This window comes from Odontesthes bonariensis, chromosome 7 (assembly GCF_027942865.1).
Source record: "Odontesthes bonariensis isolate fOdoBon6 chromosome 7, fOdoBon6.hap1, whole genome shotgun sequence".
Taxonomy (NCBI): domain Eukaryota; kingdom Metazoa; phylum Chordata; class Actinopteri; order Atheriniformes; family Atherinopsidae; genus Odontesthes; species Odontesthes bonariensis.
The window spans coordinates 35,391,904-35,417,631 of NC_134512.1; the positions used below are offsets into that span (position 1 = coordinate 35,391,904).

The following is a 25,728-nucleotide window of genomic DNA, read 5'->3' on the forward strand; positions in this document are numbered from 1 at the left end:
CTCAGACCCTGGATGGGTGGAGGGGTGGTGGCGGGTGGAGGAAGTGTGGAGGGAGGAGGTGGAGCGGAGAAAGGAGGCAGGGTGAGATGCTCCCGCAGACTCTGGGTCCTGCTGGGAATGCTGGCCCTCATCTTCCTCACCTCGCTCTTCTTGTCCGTCTCGCTGCGCGGGGGCGTCGGCTTCAACTACTTGGAGCCGCCGGGGTGGGAGGAGTCAAGGCGGGTGAAGTTGGTGCCCAGCTATGCCGGCGCACACCGGCTGTCGCAACCCGACGCTCAGCTGCAGAAGACATGCGCCTGCCCTCACTGCGTCGGAGATCCCGGAGTCTCCGACTGGTTTGACGAGAACTACGACCCGGATATCTCCCCCGTTTGGACCAGAGACAACATCCAGCTGCCCCCTGATGTCTACTACTGGTGGGTGGTAAGTAAAAATAACCTCACACCTTTACTCAACTCGGCTCTGTAGCTAGTTTCAAAGTGGGACACGCTGCCCTGTTTTCCCTAATGACTTTTCTCCTGCATGTTGAGCTTAATTTGTTCAATTAACGGTTGTGCTCCTCAGCTTCTGAGCTCCAGAAAACACACGAAAAAGATGGCCATCCTGATCACTTCTGACAGCTGAGCGGGAAGGCCAAACTAAACACATCCATCACAGATTAGGAGACATATGTGTGCAGGGCTGCGTTTGGCATCGACCAGCTGGAGGTCATGTGAGGAAAAAGAAGAACATTCTCTGTCGGTTTTAACGTTAATGCATCAGTTCATAAAAAAGTTAATGACTAGGTGTTAAAGTTAAGAAAATATAACCTCAGATAAAAACTGAGAGTGACAAAAACCTGTGTTAACTAAAACTAAGACCAAAACACAGAAGCAATGTGTGAGAAACTAAGTGAACCCCTGATCCAGCAGCTTGTAGCAACAGTGAGAAACTAAGTGAACCCCTGATCCAGCAGCTGGTAGCAGCAATGGGTGAGAAACTAAGTGAACCCCTGATCCAGCAGCTGGTAGCAACAGTGAGAAACTAAGTGAACCCCTGATACAGCAGCTGGTAGCAGCAATGGGTGAGAAACTAAGTGAACCCCTGATCCAGCAGCTTGTTGCAACAGTGAGAAACTAAGTGAACCCCTGATACAGCAGCTGGTAGCAGCAATGGGTGAGAAACTAAGTGAACCCCTGATCCAGCAGCTTGTAGCAGCAGTGAGAAACTAAGTGAACCCCTGATACAGCAGCTGGTAGCAGCAATGGGTGAGAAACTAAGTGAACCCCTGATCCAGCAGCTTGTAGCAACAGTGAGAAACTAAGTGAACCCCTGATCCAGCAGCTGGTAGCAGCAGCTCCAGCAGCAGTGAGTTGAAGTAATGGTTTCCTGTGGGACGTTCTCAGTCTCTCTCTGGTTCAGGAGGAATCTCGGCCCACTCTTCTCTCCAGCGCTGCTTCAGCTCATTGAGGTTTGCAGCTCTGGTTTCTGCACAGCTCTCTGAAGGTCCCACCACAGCATCTCAGTCAGGCTGAGGTCTGGACTCTGACTGGACCATTGCAACACCTTGATTCTTCTCTTCTTCACACATTCTGCTGTAGATCTGCTGCTGTGTTTGGGATCTTTGTCCTGTTGATGAGCCAGTTTCAGCCCAGCTTTAGCTGTCGGACAGACGGCCTCACATCTGACTCTAGAACACTTTGGTATCCAGAGGAGTTCATGGTGGCCTCAGTGGCTGCGAGGTGCCCAGGTCCTGTGGCTGCAGAACCAGCCCAGATCATCAGCCCTCCACCACCGTGCTTGACAGCTGGTGTGAGGTGTTTGTGCTGATATGCTGTGTTTGGTTTCCTCCAAACGTGCTGCTGTGCATTATGAGCAAACATCTCCACTTTGCTCTGCTCTGTCCAAAGGACATTGTTCCAGAAGTCTTGTGGTTTGTTCAGATGCAGCTTTGCAAACCTAAGCTGTGCTGCCATGTTCGTTTTAGAGAGAAGAGGCTTTCTCCTGCAGCCCTTCCACACAAGCCACACCTGTTCAGTCTGTTTCTAACTGTGCTGTCATGACCTTTAACCTTTAACATGCTAACTGAGGCCTGCAGAGTCTGAGATGTAGCTCTTGGGTTTCTGACCTTGGGGTGACCTTTAACCTTTAACATGCTAACTGAGGCCTGCAGAGTCTGAGATGTAGCTCTTGGGTTTCTGACCTTGGGGTGACCTTGCTGGGACGTCCACTCCTGGGAAGATTGACAGCTGTCCTGAATGTTTTCTACTTGTGAATAATCTTTCTCTCTGTAGAACGATGGACTCCAGATAGTTTGGAAACGGCCTTATAACCCTTCCCAGGTTGATGGGCAGCAGCAGCTGCTTCTCTGAGATCATTGCTGATGTCTTTCCTCCTTGGCATCGTGTTAACACACACCTGAATGCTGCAGAACTCCTGCTTTTATAGAGCTGCTCACACTGACTGATGGTCAGTTAATCAGAGCATTGATCAGCAGCTACTGACCCTCTTAACTCCTGTGGAAGCTGTTAGCTGTTCAGTTCAGTCCAGTAAACAATGAGTTAAATATGTCATGTTGTTGTTCATCCGAGGTTGCTTTTACTTCATCTTAACACCTGGAAATGATCTTTATGAATGTACACCGATTCCTCTTTCTTTGGCAGCTTGCTGTTTGTTGCTCATTGAAGCCGTTTGTTGTTGCAGAAATGCAGTAGACCAGTTCATTTCAACTTAACAGTATTGATTAGTTTATTTTCTTTAGGAGTATCAGCATTTGGGTGTTCATTGTAACACGGCAAGTCTAATAAAAATCAAAGAACTCGACCATCCAATCGAGCTCTTGTTCTTTTTCACGCGGATGCTGTAGCGAGTCACTTATGGGCATCATAAGATAATTAAATCTGACGTAGATTATCTTTAACTTTGTGTCTGAAATCAATCCAGTGCTGTTAATAAAAAGATATTAGCCTAACAGTGATGTATCGGTTGGCCTCGTTTAAAAGAATTTCAGCCAGATAGCTGACAGTTAATCAGATGGACGATGGATATAACTTGTTTGTTTGTAAACACTGAGCAACATGCGGCACAGGCGCTGGAAGCAGGGGACCTCTGTCCAACAAAAACAAAATCTTCTTATAAAGCTCCTCTAAAGCTCACTGATTAGCAGCTTTTATCATGTTTGTTTGGATGGCACCAGCTGAGTTGTGCACATAATCCCACGTAAAACCATTAAAGACTCTCAACATGCAAGTCATAACGTGCAAACCTGTGAGCCTTTGAGACGCTGGTGGCTCCTGAACTCCGACCGTGCAAGATTTGAACCTCTGCATCTCAGATCTTCTTATTCCTCTATGCACGCTTCATAAAATGTTTGTCATCATAAAGTTCCTCACAAACTGAAGAAAAAGAGAAAAAGGCCCACGGACATTTTGCCTTCGTCTTGAGTGGACGAGGGCACGGTTGGCAGACACTCCAGAGTCAAATGACTCCACTTTAACCGCATTTATTGTCTCCAGTCGGGATAATCGGAGATGGAAACGATAGCTGTAATGGAGGAAGTGTGTTGCTTCTGCCTATAACTTCTGCTGCTAAAACTCCACACGAGTTCAAAAAGGTCAAAAACACTCAAGTAAAAGATATAAAACGAAGAGTACAGAAGAGTGGCTTTTTCCACTTTATCAAATGTCAAACTGACTGCACAAGCACTGTAATGAAAAGCACTAGTTTCTTATCGTTTTAATTTGGTTACCGTCAGTGTTTCTAATCACTTCTTTACCAGAACTCAACTTTCTCATCAGCAACATCTACTTTGGATGAGAAAGCGAATATCATGGTGATAAACACCGTCCGAGACTTTATGTGCAGTCCCAGGCCTGCAGAACAGGGCTTATTTAATGTGTCTGAGGGTTTTGGAAGGAAGTGACTGAGTTTTCTCATCTTTACCAGAGTTTAATCAGCCAATAAATCCCTCACCATGCAAGCAGGAGGACCTCACAGAGGATGAAACGCTGAATAAGTGTTGTTAACACATACTGAGCCGACAGTAACTGAATTTAATCCCACACAGTTTTCACCATGACATCCAATTTCTCATCTTCATAACCCCAGAATTTATAAAAAAGAAATAAGTGAGTTCAAGACTATTTTTAAGACCAGATGAACGGCTGCAGTGTGCATCAGCCAGAGAGCCAACACAGGGCCGCACCATTACAAATACACGTTGTACAAAAAACAAAGATCTGCCATCTGAAAGTTTAGGCTGCCAGTTCTGGAAGTTCACAGTAAACTTGAAGGCTTTTTCTAACCTAATATTTTCCAACCTGATCAAATAAAATCCACCAACACGACACAGTAATTGGGTTAGGAATTATTAATTTTAACGGCAGCTTTCCTATAATAATCATTTTTGTCAGGAACACCATCAAACACTCTCTATTTGTATATATATATATATGGCACATGGGGGGTGGGAGTCAGTTACATGGAAGATGCAACTTAATTATGGCTTTAATTTAAGGGGAGTAATGCATCATAATCACCTCCTCCTCAGCCGCATTCACTGCTGAGCCAAAAGTACAACATCCTCCTCGTCTGCCCTGGCGGTCATATGTCACAGTGTTAGTGCAGAAGTGGAACAAACAGCTGGCCACGGGGTTTTCCTTCAGCGGCACAGAGCTCTGACGGAAAAGCTGAAATGAATCCGTCATCCGGGAGAATGAACGAGGCAGATGGGAAGCACTTCATTACAGACTTGATGTATTGACGCCACGTCTTGGGTGTGTCATGATTCATGTTTTTTGGCTGCGTACGCGTAAATGTGAATTAAAATCTGCATGTTATGTGGTGTCCTTCAGGGGCTAGGGTAGACCGAAAGCTGTGTCCTCAGTTCAGCTCTGAAATGGCAAGAAACTGCAAACACAGACCAACCGCTGCCAAGTCATTAGGTTGCACTGCAACAGGGAGGTGAGGAACCAGGAGGGAGGGAGAGGGGAGACAAGGGGGAATAAAGAGGAGATAAACCTTTATTAGGCCCACAGTGGGGAAATGAGAGGAAGAGTAGACACAAAGAAGGTGTTGGGGTGTGAAAGAAAAGGAAAATGGAGGTTAAAGGAGGAAAGAATGTGGGGAAAAAGAGCAATGAAATAAACCAAACCACAACACGACAGGCTGTTGCTTAAAAAGATCTTACATTGATCCGTTTTTGTTAAGTTTCTTTATTTTAGGGCCGATTTTAGGTCTAAGTTCTCGTTCCTATCGGTGCGAACCTCTTTTATGACGTTTGGATCCACCAAACATGTCTTCTGAAGGTCTGCTTGCAGCTGTTCACAGCTGTTTGTAGTCTTTCCACAACAGTGAGCACCACATGTGTCAGAGAGACGTGTGCACGATGATTACGCAGCCGAACAGACGGGGTCGTCACTCTTGATTTGACTGATCTGTCAAATTCATTCATCTTCTTATATGTGAATTAGAATTATTGTGTTGGGATTTTCTTAATATGTTTAACTTATTTTCACCTGATAGTTTCTGATTTCATCATTTCGTCACCCTAATTGGAGTCTGATATTTTTAAATGTGACTTAATAGCAGGAAAAATCCGTGTAAATACTTTTTTATTTTTTAGCCCTTGTTGCTGCTTTCTTACTAACGGACAGATTCTGTTGAGTAATGAATGTAACACCAGAACATTGATAAAACATGTCATATTAATTAAATGAATCTGATTATTTGATAATATATTTGTTTTATTCAAACCCCGAAAACACTCCCAAACCAACCTGCGGTCAGTAATCTGTAGATATTAGGCATGATTTTACACTTCTGATGGTCTCTGAGGGACTTTTTAAATTCCAGTTTTGGGAAGTGACTAAAATCACCAACAACTGGAAGCGATTGGAGAATTATTTGTGCTTCAAAGGAAAAACAGAAAGCGGTGGCGAGTAATTCTGTTGATGGAACTAAAGCTGTGAAAATGGAAGTTACTTTATAAGTTACTGCATATAATTAAACACATTAATTATATCAAATTAGCCATGTGAGCTGCATCAATCCATTTGAGCTGCAGCTTTACATGTGACCCTTCACATTGCAGTCAGCAGATCTGCAACATTCAATCAATAAATCCATTTTAACTTAACAGGAAAGGATGGATGGCGGGCTCGAGATGAGGGAAGAACAAAGATGGGAAAGGTCAGGGAGCGGCGGAGGAAAGATAAACTGGTTTCTACACCGCGTTTCAAACCATTTCAATGGAAAGGAGAGAAAACATCAGTTATCCTAAATTCTAACTAATTGTGTCTTCTGAAGTGTTAAGTTAAAGCCCCATCAAGAAGAGTAGCAGCACGCTTCAGTAGACATATTTCATCATCTTATTTAGGTTTGATTTAATGAATATCAGATAATCTTAACCCATGAGGCAGTCCACATCACTGCGTTGTAAAAGGCTTCAGGCTAAACTTTAGGGTGTTAGCATAGCTCAGTGATCATTACGTCTTTCAGCAGATATGTTCTGCTTGCCCAGGAGCCAAACTTACTTGTCTGAAATGGAAAACGGGGTCCAATTTTATTTATTTTTTTATTTAAAGGGAGGATTTATGTACATGTGCAAAACACACTGTCGATGCAGGTGTGATGTGCTGTATTTAAAACATTAACATTCGTGTTTGGGTGTTCGTAAAACCAGAAATATTGTCAAGTATCAACTCCTAAAGTTGCTTTAACTGTTGACTAAAAGGATGATTAAAAAGGTTTTACCTGGTAATTTGATTTCCTGCATCAACATGGAGATTCTTCCACCCGATTAAAACTATATTTTTATATTAAAGTGGTCAAACTGAACAGGTTAAAACAGCCTTATGTTTCTAACACAAACTCTGATGATTACACTTAATAACAACATTAAAATTTTATGATTGACGCACCTGATCTTTCATGTTGCCATGAAATATTCATCTTCAACTTATTTGTGAGTGTTTCAGTTATTATGTGGAGCTGTTGGAATTTCTGAGTTGGGCACTTTTTTTAATGCTAATATAAAGCTATCACAAAGTTAATCATCATTCAACTGATAAACCCCCAAATATAACTGAATTTTAATCTAAATTGCATGTCTGCTTTAAGGGACTCAGGGAAACCTTGTTTTCTTTGGATCAATTTTGCTTCGTTGTCATCTCGTGCAACCCTTCAGCATGATAACTCGTCTGATTGGTCGTGAGCGCAGTCTCTGATTGGTAGACTGATCGGCTAACAACAACAACACAGTTTCCAAATTTCCAACATGGAAATATAAGTGAATGCATCATATTTACATTTGTCTGATCAGGCGTGAGACTTTTGACCTGCCAAAACACAGAATTTAGGTGCCCTGGGCTACTGTTATGGTTGAGCCCAGTTTATTACTTGTTTCGGGTTTATTAGATATGACATGTTACAGTTAACGTGGTTTTTGTTGGGGGGGAAAGTACTTGCCTTGTGCAATACTTTGTAATTTAGCATAGAATTAATCTCCACTGAGTCAACATTAAATTATACTGAGGCTGAGCAGTTTATTTGGCATTGAAATATTGTTCTGAGAATATTTAATTTACCAGGTCTAACTATATATGTGTCAGGATATTTATACATGAGGAGACAGGAAGTGACTGTGGTGAAAGAAACGAGACGATGTTTGGCACCACTGCCAGAGAGCATCTGCCAAAAAGATGAGTTACCACCAGAACCAGAGGGAGTGCTGAACGCCAGACTCGCTCAGGCATCAAGCAGGTAGTCAGAGACGGAGGAAGGAAGAGGATGGAGGGATCAAGGAGGATGGGGAAGAGAAAACAGAAATCCAGAGGTGTGACAAACAAAGTCAGAGGCGGTAAAAGAAAGATTACTGGTCTCTGCGTCCCAGAGAGATGATGAAAGACAAGAGGAGGAGGAGAAACAAAGCGGGAACAAGCGAAATTAAAGAAAAGGAATTACAGTGCTTAGAGACCGTCGGAGTGGATGAAAATCTAAATGAATGAGATCTGTGTCGGGAGAATTAAGGCCAATGGTGGGTGCAAAGGAAGTGGAGACAAAAGAGTGTGAAATGAATAAAGACTGCTGTGTGGGAGAGAAAGCAGGCGATGGTCCTGAAGAGGAGGAGGAGAAGCTGCGGCTGCCAAAATCCTGATGGAACTTCGGTGTGTTTCTGTTTATGGCGATTTTCTTGCTCTTGTGCAGGTTCTTGCTCCATCTTTACACACATGAATGAAGATGTTCCTGACAGATGTTCAAATGTGCCAGAGATTTTTTTTATTTTTATTCTCTTTCATTGGTCAACTTGTTGTCAGCTGTTGCTGGAAACGCGTCATCATCCCACAATGAGCCAGTAAAAAAAAAGAAAAAGAAACTTTAAAATGAAAGTCGACGGAGCAGAAATGCTCTCACTGTTGACGGTGGCTTCACAATATTTCGTTCCTCTAAGAGCAAGAGCTGGCTGTCAATATAAAGTTCTGATGCTGGAGGACAGGTTCACAGCTTTCCTAGTCTGACCTGGAATAGTCGTCGGGTGCAAATAAGAACAGAAGATATATGTTTTGACATCATTTTGTAATGGCTGTAATCCCCAAAGGAAGAGAGGAAAAGCCCTCTCCGTCACTTCAGGTGTTCCCCAAGGCTCCGTCCTGGGGCCCCTCCTCTTCATCATCTACCTCCTCCCACTTGGCGATATTTTCCGAAAATTTGGTATACATCTCCACTGCTTCGCAGATGACACCCAGCTCTATCTGTCCAGTAAACCTGACTCCCCTCTCCCTCCCTCCCTCCCGCCATCACTCACTGCCTCGCTGAGATTAAATCCTGGTTCACCTCCTTAAACTAAACAGTGATCAAACTGAACTCCTCCTTGTTGGCACCAAATCCACCCTTTCCAAAGTTGACAGTTTCTCCCTCACCATAGACACAGTGTCCCCCTTCCCTTAGTTTAAGAGTCTGGGTGTCATCCTCGACAGCACACTTTCTTTCCACTCCCACATCAATAACATTACCCGGTCTGCATATTTTCATCTACGTAACATTAATCGTCTCCGCCCCTCTCTCACGCCTCACACTGCTGCTATCCTGGTCCACAGCCTCGTCACCTCCCGCATCGATTATTGTAACTCACTCCTTTTTGGTGTTTCGGTGTCCCTCACAAATCCCTTCATGAGCTTCAACTGGTCCAAAACTCTGCAGCCCGCATCATCACCGGTACCCCCTCCTTTCACCATATCACCCCCGTCCTCCAGCAGCTTCACTGGCTCCCGGTCAAATTCAGAATTACTTTCAAGACCCTACTTTACACATTCAAGGCCATCCACAACCTCACCCCCCATATCTGTCTGATCTCCTCTCCATTGTCATCCCATCTCGCTCCCTCAGGTCTTCTTCCTCCCTTCACCTCTCTGTGCCCTCAGCACCATGGGGAGCAGAGCTCCAACTCTGGAACTCACTCCCACCAGACATCCACAACATTGACTCTTTACCCCTCTTCAAATCAAAACTCAAAACCCATCTTTTTCAAGCGGTATTCTCCCTCTATCCTCTTTTTAACTTGTGTTATTTTATTTATTGTGTTTTTAATGTGTTGTAAAGTGTCCTTGAGTGTTGAGAAAGGCAATTTTTAAAAAATAAAATGTATTATTATTGTAAAATGTATAATTATTATTAACCAAATGAACAGGAAGTTATAGCCAACAGTTGGATATCCAGGGTGCTAAGACACCTCTGTAGCATGTCCAGCATTATGCCACCTGTTAAAAAGCACCGCGATCCCTCCTCCTTTACTTTTACCGCTCTGTCTGCAGTCTCCGTCTGCCGGTATAGTCTGAGAGGCGTGTAGAGTTGGACTAGAATGTGTACCTGCAGCCATGTGCCGTTTAAATATGTAATACTGCATTCCTGATATATTTCCCATGATGCTCCAGGAAAGGAATGGATGAAACCTCCTCAGCTTTGCTGTCTTTTTGATGCTCTTTCAATCTTAAAGTGGTGCGTTTACAGACCTATTCAGAGAAATGAAGCCTCATTCTCACTTGTTCCATTCTAAAGCACATATGAACACATCCATGCCTGAGCTCACCTCCACAGGAATCCCTTTACGAGCAGATCGGCCATCTCATTTCACTTCACTTTCAGAAATAAGAGACGGACAGATAGCAAAATGACAGGTGGATGGAAAGATAGGGAGGAAAATGCAGAATGCATGTTATATGGTCTTAGAATAGAATTGCTGATATTCGTAATAAGCTACTTTCTACAATTATACTGTAACTTAAATGTGAGATTTGAGGCAGGTTTCCTCCATTAGCAGCTAAATCAAACGGTTTACAGTCAGTCAGCATTGTTAAAACTTCAATGTTCTGAATAAAATGTCAGTAAATCACATCATGGATAGGTAATGCATGGTAATCTGAACAGTTTCTAGCTAAAATAATGACAATGAATTAGCCTGCAGTCTTTGTCTTTTTCCGCCTTGACTCTCACAGGGACAAGATTTTATTTGATATTAGTTTATTAAGCTTGGAAAATACTCTCATTTTCATATTTATGAGGCTGTGGATGCGGCTGAGCCGAATGATCATCCTCCAACTGATAGTAGAGAGAAAGTGCTGGATACTGTACATAGAGTGCATTAATATGATAAGAAGCACTGTGTGAGTGTCTTTGTGAACGTGAAAAACATGTAAAGCGCTTTGTTGAACTTGGACGAGGCTAAAAAATATCTTTCCATGTATAATAAATGTCCATTTAAATCTCCTTGCATTGTTTCAAGATTCAGAGCTGCACGTAGACATGATTGAAGCAAAGATAAGGAAACTAACAAACTTCTTTAAAAGATATGTTTAGAGATGATGTCATACATGTGCACACACGTGACTGACTTCAACCCTGAAACTGGAGAACAAATCCCATTTTAACCTCGTTTGATTCCGTAATCTTCCATCTTCATTTTTAATTAATGCTAGTTTCTACAGTTAAATGTTCAAAATGAACCAGAGATAATGTATTTTTCCACACAGTTAACACTTAAAGCTGCATTGTTTTTTCATCCTTTAATAACATTTAATAACAGTTTGACAAGCATTCAAACCTGCAATTAGTGATACATATTTTAAAAGGAAGCGCTTACTGCTTGCAGGTGGCACATCTGTTCAATTCAAGCAGCTATGTCCGCATGGAGCAGCACTAGTTTATTATTTGCAGATCATATGTGAAGACCAAAACTGAACGTTGATGATCTTCAGAATACTTTGGCATACAGAGGAGTTCATGGTGGACTCGATGACCGATGACGAGTCGTCCAGGTCCTGTGGCTGCAGAACAAGCAACACGTACATAAAAAAGGAGACAGCCATTCATCCTTCATACCAAACCTGGATTTTTTCCATTCTAACGCTCTTTAACCATGCTAAGCTGTGATTAATATCATTCAGAATGGGTCATACAAAAAGAAAATAATGTGCTCTGGGCGTAAACCGGCCGGAAGCCTACGGCATGCTAGCTGTACCTGAAAGAGTTTTTACTTTTTAAGGAGTTCCACACGGTTAAAGTCTTAAAGTCGTTTGAGGACTGCTTGGCGCGTTTCTTTCGTTGGAGCAGCATCGACATCTAAAGTTCTCTTCTGTTGCTTTCATGTCAGATGGCGAACAGCTCGGTGCATCACTGCCATCTTGTGGTGGCAGTAACGCAATAGTACCAGCTGCTGGCTAAATCCAAATAGTTCCAAATGAAGGCGATAAACTATTCAGCTTCTTATGACTGTACCATCATGTGCTGTCATGAACTTTAGCATTGAACATGCTAACTGAGGCCTGCAGAGTCTGAGATGTAGCTCTTGGGTTTCTGACCTTGGGGTGACCTTGCTGGGACGTCCACTCCTGGGAAGATTGACAGCTGTCCTGAATGTTTTCCACTTGTGAATAATCTTTCTCTCTGTAGAACGATGGACTCCAGATAGTTTGGAAACGGCCGATGGTTGATGAGCAGCAACAGCTGCTTCTCTGAGATCATTGCTGATGTCTTTCCTCCTTGGCATCGTGTTAACACACACCTGAATGCTTCAGAACTTCTGCTTTTATAGAGCTGCTCACACTGACTGATGGTCAGTTAATCAGAGCATTGATCAGCAGCTCCTGGCTGCCACTTACTCTCTTAATTCCTGTGGAAACATTAAGGGTTCACTTCAATAATGTAAAATCTCATGCGTTGTTGTCATTTTATCTCATTTAGATTTAAAGGAGGGCAAACTTGTCCTCTTTTAGGAAATGTCTTGTTCATTTCAGCAGGAAAATGTGTAACTACAACCTGCATATGTGCAACAGCATGAATAATAATGCTAAATGATGCTGCTGGCATCGAGATCAAACTTTGCACAGATTTGTTTTATCAGATGATACGAGATGTTGTCGGCCAAATAATCCTGCTTTTATTTTTGTACTTTTTTAAAGTTTTTTCTCTTCTGTGGATCACACAGGTCTCTGTCCGTCATAATGAAGCTCATCAGTAGTCTTATCATATTCCACCTATGTTGGAAGCTATTGGGAAGTTAAATTCTGGTTTCATTTATTGCTTCCAAGCACCCTGCTTTAGTTAAGTTTGACGGTAATTAATGTTCAGACACATTTTCTTCAGAGCAGTTTTCACCACAGCCTAAAAGAAGATCTAAAACTGAGAGCTTTTTGTAGGGAGCATCAATAGCTTCACTTTCATGGTGTTTTTAATCCATTAGGCCTCTGACAGAGATGTTTCTCTACGGGATCATCCTCCTCCGTCTTTCTTCTGCTTCGCTTATACTTCTGGCACATAACTTTTCTTTGTTAATTATCATTTATTTATTCCAACTCAGCCCAGTAAGAGCAGTGCAGCCAGCTTGTTTTTGACATGTGGGCAACGATGCACACACAAAGGTCAGCACAAGCAGCTGTTTATTTGAGGATGAATGCATGCGCAGACACGGGCACGCCGAATGTTTAAAGTCTGTTGTCAGATCGGATTTGTTTGTGAAGGGGGACACATATTAACTGCACTCTCCCTTTCTCTCTGCAGATGTTACAGCCCCAGTTTAAACCCCACAGCATCCAGCAGGTGCTGATGAGGCTGTTCCAGGTATTTAATATTATTAATTCATCACTTCATGACCACGGTCCTTTAAAATCAGCCAAGTGGAAAAAGGCTGAGGGGAGATGTTCGGTTTTTCTGTGACCTGGCTGTGTCTGTATACGTTTTTTCCCCATTAAGTGTCCCAGTGCAGCACAGTGCTTTCGCATATGTTCAAATCTCTTAGTGTGGCTCTCTGAGGGCAGAATTTGTTCATGTATTTTTCATATTGTCCTCATAAAGACTTCTCCTCTGCATTGAGTTTTCACGGCCAGGTCTGAGCTGCCGGTTGGGTTATTTTATGCGTCCTGCTAGCTTCCCATTTCATTTCCTTTGTAGCTCGAGCATAGTCTGCTTGATCTGATCACGACAGTCTATTGCAGGTGATTCCCGGAAGGTCGCCGTATGGCACTTGGGATCCAGGTCGCTGCCTGCGCTGCGCTGTGGTGGGAAACTCCGGAAACCTGCGCGGGGCCGGATATGGAGAGACCGTCGATAAACACAACTACATCATGAGGTAAGAAGGACGGAAAAGAACGGATGCACAGCTGCATTAGATGAGAGTTCGACTCAGAGGAATACATTTCGATGAAGGCTAAAACTGGGAAGAGGAAGAGGAGGAGGAGGAGGAGGAGGAGGAGGGAGACAGCTGGATAGAGGGAGGGGAAAGCTCCAAAAATCACACTGCACAGTATATCCCATTAATACTCCATCAACATGTAGATTTGTAGATTGTGTGCATGTGAGGGGGAGATGTGCTCACACAGACAGCAGATGTGTGCGTCTGATACAGACTTTAATCTCACTGTTTAATGCTCTCCTCCGCTTGGCTCTCGTACTGGTTGGCAGGGGTCAGCTGACCCTTGTGGGCAACACAAAGTGCTTTATGTTAAAAGAAGCTGACAGATAAACCCTTCATTGTGTCTCCCACGTGCACACACCCATGCACTGAGGCACTTTCTCGGTTGTTTTGGTGGCGGGCTCGTGAGCACTACTCTATGCTGTGAAACACTCAGCACAAGCGGCTGGTAGTTTGTGTTTTTATGTGGCCACCACATCCGTTCCAGATGCATTCCCATCGGAGCGGTGTGGGCAGCCTCCAGCTTCCATCTCTTGTTACGATTAGTCATCGATGTGGTTCGATTCTCGTTGGTTTTCTGAGCCTCGGCTCGGCCACAGCGGTCCCACACACCACCAGCCACATGCCTGCATTCCTTCTCACTCCCACTTTGGAAAAACAAACAGCTGTTTTATCGCCTGGCATACGGGTCGGTGCACTCAGTGCGCCTCCCTGTCTCCGTAGATATATCACTTCTCCAGACAGTGACTCACATATTCTGTGCAGTAAACACTGTAAATGTCTTAAGTGGGCAGACAGAGCGGAGTGCTTCAGTTACTGACTGAAGGAAAGCTGGAGGAATGTGCAGTTGGAAAGCCTTTGCAATGAGAATGGCATCACAAACAATGACTCAGCAGTTGTTGGTCTTTTTGTGGAATTGCAACAGCCTTTGGGGGGGTGCGTGTGCTTATTTGTCTTTACTCAGCATTGTTAGAGCTTAGTCAGGCTACTGTTACAGCTGCCACTTATTGGACCACTGTCCTCGGCCCAGTATACATGCATGGGAGGGCAATCGATGTCTGATGTCACAACGCTGTGGACTTTCTGTGTTTTCTGTTGCAGATCACGGCACATGTAAGTCCAGCTGAATTCAGCGTACAGACGCCGTCTTTAAGCTACTTTCATGGGGATTCTGTCAGATACAAATACTTTGTACATATATTTTTACATTTTTTACATTTATTACTTTATTTTATTATTATTATATTTTTGGGCTGCGGTTCTAAAACCAGGATTTTATCAGAGCAGAGCGACAGTCTGGAAACGCCTTAAAGAGTCGTCACATCATTTTGTTGGGCTGCTTTTTAGTCTTAATATCAGGCGCATTTTGCCGTCTCACGAAACAAACAGAAATATTTTGATGTGAGCAGCTTTATTGGGAATTCGGCTGTGTTGATATTTGTTTGCTTGTTTATGCATTTAGTCGACGCTTTTATCTAAAGCGACTTATAAATGAGGATACAACATTATCAGCTAACATCGAAGCTATCAATAAGCTACATCAGGGATGTCCAAAGTCGGTCCTGGAGGGCGGCTGTCCTGCAGGTTTTAGATGTTTCCCTGCTTCAACACACCTGATTCAGATCAATGCATCATTAACAGGTTTGTGCAGAACTTAACAATCTGTTGAAGAGATCCATTTCATCTGAATCAGGTGTGTTTGGAAGCAGGGGAACATCTAAAACCTGCAGGACAGCGGCCCTCCAGGACCGACTTTGGACATCCCTGAGCTACATAGAAGGAAACCACTAGTCAGACTCAGTCAGAGGTGGCAGGGTAGTATACACTTGTTTTTACTAAAAGAGGCAAAAAGATGGAACTTTGGAGCATGTGCAGAGTTCTTGCGTCCGTTTGAGCTGAGCTGAGCATACCTGGCTGTGTTAATGTTATGTAAACGCTCTTGTTGTCTCGACTGTCTGCACCCATGACGGTGTGGATTGAAGGCATACCTGATGAGGCTCACCATGCCTGTAGATTTTCACTTTTGATTCCATATTTTTATTACAGGTAAACCTTTTTGTTCAGAGCAAGTCCGGTTGTAAGAGATGGAAAAGTCTGTTTGGGGCCAAGCTTTTTGGCTCTCCGTGTCTCCACATATGTAAGGAAGATGTCGTCAGGGATAATGTTAATCCTTCCGTATCCAACACCACATGGTAGACAGAAACGACTATCTGGCTGTTTGCACACAAAGAAACTTTTCTGTAGAGTATTTAGAGAATTAAGTCTGAACTCGCTCAGAAGCTGTTTCACATTCTTATCACTAGAAATATCCAGTTTGGCCTGAATAGATCACACAAGAGTCAGAACATGAAGCTAAAAGTATGCTGTGAAAAGGGCTACTATGGAGCATTAAGAGCATTAAGAGCCAGTATTTTTTTTATAAGTTTGTAAAGAGGAAAGCAGGAGGTATAAAAATGCATCTGTTTGCAAACGACAGTGAAAATTAAATGTTTTTATATGATCCGTCCCTGCAGTAAAACTAATAAACTTGTCTTTTTGAGTTTTGGATTTCCAGGAAAATGGTTTAAAAATGTTCTCGTTACTTTTTGTCCAATTAAAGGTGTATTTCAGTTTATTTGAACCGCTGTTGTGTGAATAATCGGCGTCTTACCTGCAAAAGGCAGCCGTCAGCCACGCTCACAAGTTCATGGCAACTCGGCGGCAGATTTTTGTCCAACACGTCTCTACAATTAACGCCAGTTGCTTCCCTTTAAAAAAAGAAAAAAAAAGGTGTGCTGATAAAGTCACTAAATAGGCAACAATGTGAAGTTTTCAGTGAGTCTGCAGCTTAGCTTTTTGCTGAGTGACACACACCGGCTCAGCTTTTAGTCGCTGAAGACGACAGCGGTGCATTATACAGAAACAGCAGTTTAAATGTCTGATTTCACAACTCATTTAAAAAACAGATGTAAATTAAAAAGTCCGTATGGAGAAATGAAATGAAATTCAGGCCTGATGAGGGCAGGAACAGAGATTTGCTGATATTTTGTTATATCGGTGTAAAAAAAGGTAAATTGTGGGCTCATATTTTACTGCACGGTCCCAAAAGTTATCTCCCAAAATGTTACAACCCAAATCTTAGAACAGGACGTTTTTGCCAGCAGATCAGCATGAAATAAGTTCCCTGTGAAACTACTGTGACTCTGCAGATGGCAGATCTCTGATCATGTTCCTCCCTTTCGCCTCTCTCAGGATAAATCTGGCCCCCACAGTGGGCTACGAGGAAGACGCAGGCAGCCGCACCACTCACCACTTCATGTACCCTGAGAGCGCCAAAAACCTGGCAGCCAACGTCAGCTTCGTCCTGGTTCCCTTCAAAACGTTGGACCTGGTTTGGATCACCAGTGCTCTGTCCACCGGCCAGATTCGATTGTAAGGGCACAGATGTGCACCAACATTGTTGAGGTTTTACAGCCTCTGTTAGACATCAGGGTGCACGCACGCATCAGATACATTCACTTAACACACACACACATACACACACAGAATAATGGTGAGGAGCTATGCAGTTTGAACAATGTGTCACCTGTCAATTATACAAAATGTGTGGCTGCAGAAATAAGATAAAGTGCTGATTGAATGCGATTAATCCATTTCTCTGTGTTCTCTCTCGCAGTACGTACGCTCCAGTGAAGCAGTTTCTCCGTGTAGATAAAGACAAGGTATGTCCTTTAAATTAAATTAATTTTGGCCATTTTGACTGAGCCAAAACATGCAGCGAGGCAGACACACACACACACACACACACACACACACACACACACACACGCAGACACACACACACACACACACACACACACACACACACACACACACACAGACACACAGACGGGCCCCTGCTTTGCTGCAATTATAACACCCCGTCCTCATTGCTGATGAGGGATTATAAACCTTCCCTTTGTTTTCACTAATCTCCTGCTTGCTCTTTAATCCCTGAAGATAAATAAACTCAAACTAATCCCCCTCACGTGAAGATGTTGAGGAGATCTTTGTCCAGTCAGGGACGCAGTGCCTTTGAGGCTGACCCAAAAATATAGATTTATAAGATTTAACTCTTCCACTTTGGAGCCCTTAGCAGCCTGAAGCCCTTTTTGTCGGGATCAACAGGAGGCACAGGATGAATTTGGAATTACTTTTCATTCCATTAAGAGACTTAATTTTTCAAAATGATCTTTGTGCTGCATGACTTTTTGAATATGTAGCAGTTTGATTTGCTGGATCCTGATTCTGCGTAAAAGATCCACATAAAAGCTAAGGAACGCCCTCATTCAAGGTTTAACGTATCGTGATTTAGTTCAAACTAAAGCAAAATGCAGAAGTCCACCATTAGTGCTTCCATGAGTTAAGAGGGTAAGTATAAGCGAGCCAAGTTAGCATGTTAAAGGTTAAAGGTCATGACAGCACAGTTAGAAACAGACTGAACAGGTGTGGCTTGTGTGGAAGGGCTGCAGGAGAAAGCCTCTTCTCTCTAAAAAGAACATGGCAGCACAGCTTAGGTTTGCAAAGCTGCATCTGAACAAACCACAAGACTTCTGGAACAATGTCCTTTGGACAGACCAGACCAAAGTGGAGATGTTTGCTCATAATGCACAGCAGCACGTTTGGAGGAAACCAAACACAGCATATCAGCACAAACACCTCACACCAGCTGTCAAGCACGGTGGTGGAGGGCTGATGATCTGGGCTGGTTCTGCAGCCACAGGACCTGGGCACCTCGCAGTCACTGAGTCCACCATGAACTCGCAATGGTCCAGTCAGAGTCCAGACCTCAGCCTGACTGAGATGCTGTGGTGGGACCTTCAGAGAGCTGTGCAGAAACCTATTTTTGTACCTTTTTTAACTTTAATGACTTTACATCAGAGGTCTGTCAGAGCGAATCAGCAGTATTTTCCTCTCTCTACCTCCCAGGTCCAGGTCTTTAACCCGGCATTCTTTAAATACATCCATGACCACTGGACCAGACATCACGGGCGCTATCCATCCACCGGCATGCTGGTGCTTTTCTTCGCTCTGCACATCTGTGATGAGGTCAGTTCTCCCCCTTTCCTTTCTGTCAGACTAACATCACACGGGAACCATAATTGCATTACATCCCTCCTGGACAGATATACATTTGTGAGCCTAACGCTTCCCCTCTAACGTTAGGTGAACGTGTTTGGCTTCGGGGCAGACAGCCGGGGGAACTGGCACCATTACTGGGAGCAGAACCGCTACTCCGGAGAGTTCAGGAAGACCGGCGTCCATGACGCAGACTACGAAGCCCAGATTATCCAGCAGCTGGCTAAGGCCGGCAAGATCACAGTGTTCCCTGGGAAATGAGTAACAAATCACCCCAAGTAGATCTGACAGGCTGCTTAGATATTCTTATTTTTACTAACCTGCACCAGTTTGGATTCCCAGTTGAAGTAAAGCCTCTCTGAAGGTTAATTTATTAACTTTCCTCCTGGAAGTTGGGTCCTAAATCAGAGTATTGCCCCTTTAATAGCTGGCCTCAGGACAGGGAGACGGGGCTACTGTTCTTTTCTTTGACGCAAGTGAAAAACAACAGCTATCAGGAAAACTCCGTAACTACTGAGACTGACTCTGTAGCACCACACAAGACTCTCAGTTCTGGACTAATTAAAGAGGAAAAGTTGACTGAGGACTATTTAAAGCCTGTTCGTCGACACAAATCGCTAACAGTGGACCGTCTTCTTCGTACATTGTGAAGCAGTTTGGTGACATTTTAACCTTTCGAAGCTGCAGATGCTGGCAAAGGTTTTGGTGTGTAGAATTTCAGTGCAACAGAGGCTCTTTACCACTTTCAGCTATCCACTTCATGTGTCACAGCGTCTCTGTGATGGATTGTAAAATGGTTGTCAAGAAACTGCAGGCCTATTGAATATGACTGTCCTCTGAAGCCCCCGGGTTGCTACAGTGTCAGCATCATGCGGCAGATCCACGGATTCAGCCATTCTGACTCAGAGACATCACTAAAGCGGTGCTCGGACGAGCTGCGAAACGCCATGGCAACCGTGGGCCCTGCTGCAGCCTTTATTCACATCCAGACACGGAGAGAGATGTTTAGTTGATTGGACTGTGCAAGACTCTAATGAGGCTAAAGTCCGTCTCCTGGGACCTCCCGTTAGGATGGAGGCATGCTGGTTCTGGACTGAAGTTTAATCCCCATGTGGCCCCATCAAGGTCTAATTTAGTAGAAACGGAGATGGAGAACTGTGTGTTTTCAAGTCCAAAAAGGAGTTCAGTTTTGTTTATCTGCAGCAGCTTGCACACCTCCATGCAAGTTGGACCGGGGTCGACTCTTTTCTCAGCCACAAATTGGACACCTTAGTCCCAGGGGAGTCAGAAAGTGTCTGCCCCAGATTAAGGCCCACCTAATGGGGTGGAAGGAAACCCCAACTGGAACCTGTTATTGCTTGTCAGCAGCGCGGCCTCATTAACCACTCGCCCCGGTCCCCGATCAGCCAATTAAAACTTTGCGAAGTCTGGAGGAGGTGGAGCCTCCAGGCGCCTTAGACTTCACCTCTGCGACCCGTTTCTTGACGGCGACAGATTTCAGCTGCAGTTTTGTGCCGTTTCACTTTGAGTTTGTATTCCTCCGGGATTTACACTGTTGGCTTAGATGGGCTTTTCTCTCCCACTCAGACAGCACACTAATGGTTTCTGACATCATAAATTATCCATGTATACCCTCCATTCTGAGTTATTTACATCTTTAAAACAGAAAACACAAACAAGTATTAGTGAGGGAAGTGCTGTTCTGTCGTAAAACTCAAGCATCAGCGGGAAAAGGGATGAGAGGAAAAGAGGAGCGCTTTGAGCTGCGGCTTTAAATCCATCCAAACATGACAGACGTATTTATAAAGAAGCAGCTGGTTGCTGATAAAGAAAAGTGCTTAGGGTTCCTGTGCACGTCTGGAGAACACGGAGAAGCAACAGATTTGAAAAGAAGTCTCTCAAGATAGATTCACCTGATATATGACATGCACAGACACATAAGTCAGGAGATGGATTACTTAAAGCCCATATTTAAAAAATATAAACAATGTGAAATTCAAAACGCTACCAGGTGGAGTTTGTAGCAGCTTGGAGAGTCGTGCAGAACATATTCTGTTGTTTTTTTGAGGCTCTGAGATGGAGAAGATCCCAAATATTCAAACTTTTACAGAAGCTAGGTCAGATTTTCAATGTTCAACGTGAGATTAGAGCTGAAAAATGGCAACTTAAAACTCATGGGGACAGTTTATGGCACATTTTATCTCGATTTCAGGAACAAAGATGCAAAAGTTATATTTTTCTGCTCATGAAGTATTAAAGATATCCACCTAATTTTGTTCACATATCACAACAGACATCTGTGAGCACTTGTGAGGGGTAACTAAAGACGAAATTGAAAACATATTAGGTTTACTGCAGTGAGGCATCTTCACCGGCTAATTTCTGACAGATTAAACCTTTGGTACCGTCTACAAAGACTCACAAAACGGTGTTATTCTGTTTTTAAGAGGATATCGAATACTTTGTAAGCAGAAGTTGCTTCGCATGTGCAAAAAGTTCCTTGTGATGTGCATCCGACTCATTTTTTAGTGCGTGTGTCTGACACGTGTCCAGATTAAATGTGCCAAACTGATCTGACCCTTCCAGATCATTTGCATATTTGTCCCATTGCGCAAAATCGTAGGTGTACAGCATTCTTTACATAGTCATCTTGAACCGCTAAACCTTCTTTATGACACAGTAAAGTTCGATGCAGCTTCTGTAAAAGTAACTTGTAAGTAAAAGTTACAACCACCTTTGGACCTTTTACCAGATCAAAGAAGTGAAAAACGAATACCTGGTTGAGAAGGTGTGACCTGACAAACACCTTGTCTTACAAAGGATTTTAAAGACCTACTGACAAAGCACCACTAAGGCCAGCAATGCATCATTCAGAAGCAGGAAAAGGTGCATGAAAACCATGAGGAAAAACAGGCTTGGGGTTATTTAAACTGGGCTCCTTAAAGTTTAGGAAACAGCTAATGTGTCTTATTTTCATTCGAACGTGCACAACTGCTCAGAGATGATGTTTCCAGGGGCATTAAGGCTGCTTTAAAAAGGAAAGAGTAAAGATCTATGAGCACCAGCTGCCCAGCACATCCTCTGGTCATGTAAAAACCAGCAGGCCGTGTGTGTCAGAGCTAACTGTTGTTAAAGTTACAGGATTTCACCACCAAGGCGACTTCTGATAAGGTGTTTTAGTTCCTGCACCCTGACGGCGTGCCACGCTGCCCTCTGCAGGCCATGTGAGGAACTCTACCGAGCTCAGATCTATTGATGTGTTATTGTATCGTATTATATTGTAACTCCATGTATTCTCACTGTACTTTATCTGCTGTTAATGTTTTTACTCTATAGCAGGTTTTGTAGGAAGCTTAAGTGTTAAGCTGGGCTCATTTTAACAGTGGCTGCAGCTGAATCTGGACAGGTTTGCGTTTCGTTTTCTCCTTCACACACACACACACACACAGAAAACACACGCTTTTGTGCCTTGTCCTGCCATTGGACATCTCCCGCCTGCTGCTGCTCCATCAGCGACGCACACTTGCTACTTTTGCATCTTTTTTTTAGTCACACTCATCTTCTGGCTGAGAGCTGTGCCTTCTGAGCTACACACACACACACACACACACACACACACACACACGACAACACACACTGCCTTCTGCTCTTCGCTTCTTAGTGCTTTGTGCTCCGACGTTGTTTCTGAAGATCGCTGTGAGCTGAGGGAGAGGATGTAAACTAGTGGCAGAGTGAATTCATAATTTTCTGCTAGTTTCCTGATCATAACAGTGGATACTTGTAAGGCGGACTGCAGGTGCCCACCTTATCTCTCTGTATCAGCTTTCAGGTGCACAGTGACTGCAGACAAACAGATAATGATGAAAAAGCATCGAAAGGTGTAGAAATATCAGTCGGCTGCTGCAGGGAATCCAAAATGCTCCCCTCCAGCTTCATGATGAATGTTAATTTTATTTCAGGCGGATATTTCTCAGTCCTCTGGCAGCAGAATGCCTTGTTCCTTAAAAGTTAAACTGTTCGCAGGCTGTGCCAGCAGGGCTGTTATCAGCCTCCTCGCCGGCTGGAGACCAGAGTGTGGCCATCAGATAGGAGGAGAGCAGGGTGATCCCTTACTGCCGTTTCAGTGGAAATTAGAGGTTTTTTTTCCCACCCACAGTACCTGACACAGATCTGAGCGTCTCACGGAGCCGACCTAACCTAGAAAAGGTCTTTTCTCCCGTCACTGACCTAAAAACCTATTTCATCCCGAAGAAGAGATTCTGGAGACTTTTTTTTTACTAAACAAGTGAAATCCTCTGATAGCTGAAAGATGGCCAACTTAAAGCAACTCAGTATTGAGTTGATCTAAAATAAACTGCTTTCCCTTAAAGATAAAAATCACCTTTGTTCTTGCTGTCAGTGAAATGCAGCGTTCTTCTACATTCAGGGCTAATTTTATTCTTTTTTTTCCCCCCAGCATCAAACATTTACTGATAGTTTGAGCTTTCTACAGTCACACAGAAATTTACTAAAACCAAAACAGGCACGTTTAGCTGGTTATATCTCATTTGAAGAGGTAATTAAACCGATGGAGTTAGGACAATTTGAGAGAAGAGAGCTTCTCACGAGCATGCATCTGCGTTTTTCATCATTAGGACCAGTGGCTGCCTCTCTTATTCTAATTCTCTAAGAAAAGGTAAAAGCTGCTTAAACTTTAAGGGAAGTAACTGCTACTTCAGGCCTTATTACTTTAGAATATTATTACTATTATTAAGTTGGCAGAAATTGAGAAGATGTGATGACTTTTTGGTCGTCTCACAGAGAGAATTAATCGAAGTAAAACCATTTCTGAAGTGCTGCAGTTAAAACGGTCTCTGATCAGATCCGTCGCTGTGTTTTAGAAAGATCTTTAAGTCTCTGCTGGCTCTGAAACCGTTGAACTCAGAGATGTGGGAACACGTGCATGTCCTTCACTTCACTGTCCGACAGAAACAACTCGTAAAGCAACAGAGAGCTGCCCATCAGACTGCCGTCTGACGCCAACACTCATACTTCTGTTAGCTGTCGTCCTTCTTCTCTACAGATTAAATACTGAACTAACGCGGCAGGAACAAAGCTGCTTCATAAGTCTGAAACAGCAAATGTACAAAAGCAGATAGTGTAGGAAAAGAAGTCGTAGGATAAACTTGGTGAAGTCAGAGTCCTGCCACCACCGTCTCATCCGGCCTTTGATGTCTCCTTTAGTACCATCTGGAAAAGGTAGCACACGTGTAATTACCACTGGAACAACTGTATGATATGTGACTCTTTCTATCTTATGCTATTGTGCAATTAAAAGCTTCATGAAACCCGACATTGTGTTTGTGAAGCGACTGATTTGCACTTTGGGACCAGAGGGATTTACCGGTAATGACGGCGTCATTACAACAGTATTCAGAGCCGGTCCAAGTTCACATCAAACATCATCACCGATGCCCCAGAAAATCAAAAACGTGTATTAACATAAAGTAATAAATGGTACAACATGGGGCTTCGATGGGCATTTTTAACAAGTTGGCCTGCTCTCCTGCAGGGCCGTGCAGAGACCTTTGGAGGGACAGGTGGTCAAAGTCAAAAGGGGGCACATGGAGCACGGATTTGAAACACTCCTTTTGTTTTTGTTTCAACTTCCTGTTCTTATGAGGCATCTCTGCAGAATGAAATATGATTGATAAACTATAAACACACACAGTGACATTTCATACTTTTTAAAGACGCATACTGTATAGCTACGAATTTGCTCCCTGGTGCAGATTTAAAATCTGCCCTTTCTTATTCGTAGTGCTGATAAAGTAAATTAAATGATATCGAAATCATGTATTTAAATGTATTGCGCTTGACTATCCACTTTGTGCAAGACCGCAAGGTTATAAAAGTTATATATTTTATATTTATGCATATTATATTTAATTTGTGTTTACAAATGTTATAAACAAGTACTGATTTGTTTAAATGAGGTTGAGAAAAATCACAATTCAAATTCTTGTAATTATTATTGTGATTATTGTTGTATTTATACTAATATAGTCCAAAATTATGTGAATAAGCATGTTGGCTACATTGCATAGTTTTAGTGAAATAACCTGTGCCTCATTGCCTCTAGAAACATACATGTAGGAAAAACACTGCACCTCACCGACAGTAAAATGAAACATCTCTCTGAGGCACTTTGCCCGTAAGGGAAAGCAACAGAAACTAAAAGAAGCCACACATACAGACGTACATTTGTGTGTGGTTAATCAGCGGCTGTAACTCATGAGAGTGTGTGCAGAGTCAGACGCACACACAGAGGATGCTGCTCACTTCACTAACTTCGTCAGTCATCTTGCAAGAATACAGCGAGGCGTGCACAGACAAATATAAAAAAACTCACCGGACCGTCAGTCGTGCTCTCTCCGTCTCTAGCTGCTTATCAGCGCCGAGCTGCAGGGCACATCTATGGGGATCATGTGACCGACCGAGGGTTTAATAATAAATTATTATTATTTTATTATATTTTTGAGTGTTTCAGCCATCAGGGCTTTCCCAGGACATCAGTTACAGGTTAGTTTATGCATGTTTGTAAGTTGGCCAGAGACATGCTGGCTGTTGCAGACTCCAGTTTATATCTTGTAGCGTGTCTACATACGTTATATATAATTATATTATGAAAAGCTGGGCAGTAAACATAATCAAACTATTCCTCCAGCCATACCAAAAACATTCCAACTCTATATAGATGGACAGCAACACATTTGATCTGAGAGAGTAGCTGTAAGTTAGCAGCAGATGCTTTCTCAATTTAACTGAATTAAGATTAAAATCAGATTTATTGGTCATGCATACACACGAAATCCAGGTTGGCCCCTGTTGACACACTCATGCTCAGGGTCACACACTCAGAGAGACACATGCCACACACTGGAGGGGTGGGCAGCCATTCACAGCGCCCGGGGAGCATGGGGGTACGGTGC

At 43.3% G+C, this 25,728-nt stretch overlaps 1 protein-coding gene across 1 annotated transcript; it reads left to right on the forward strand.

Moving 5' to 3' along the window:
- On the forward strand, positions 1 to 24,089 carry st3gal2 (ST3 beta-galactoside alpha-2,3-sialyltransferase 2). The gene is made up of 7 exons (XM_075470684.1): positions 1 to 423; positions 13,030 to 13,089; positions 13,464 to 13,597; positions 16,892 to 17,071; positions 17,316 to 17,361; positions 18,608 to 18,727; positions 18,845 to 24,089. The coding sequence occupies exons 1-7, from the start codon at positions 13 to 15 to the stop codon at positions 19,016 to 19,018; spliced, it is 1,125 nt and encodes a 374-aa protein (XP_075326799.1). The 5' UTR covers positions 1 to 12; the 3' UTR covers positions 19,019 to 24,089.
- The last annotated feature ends 1,639 nt before the right edge of the window (positions 24,090 to 25,728 follow it).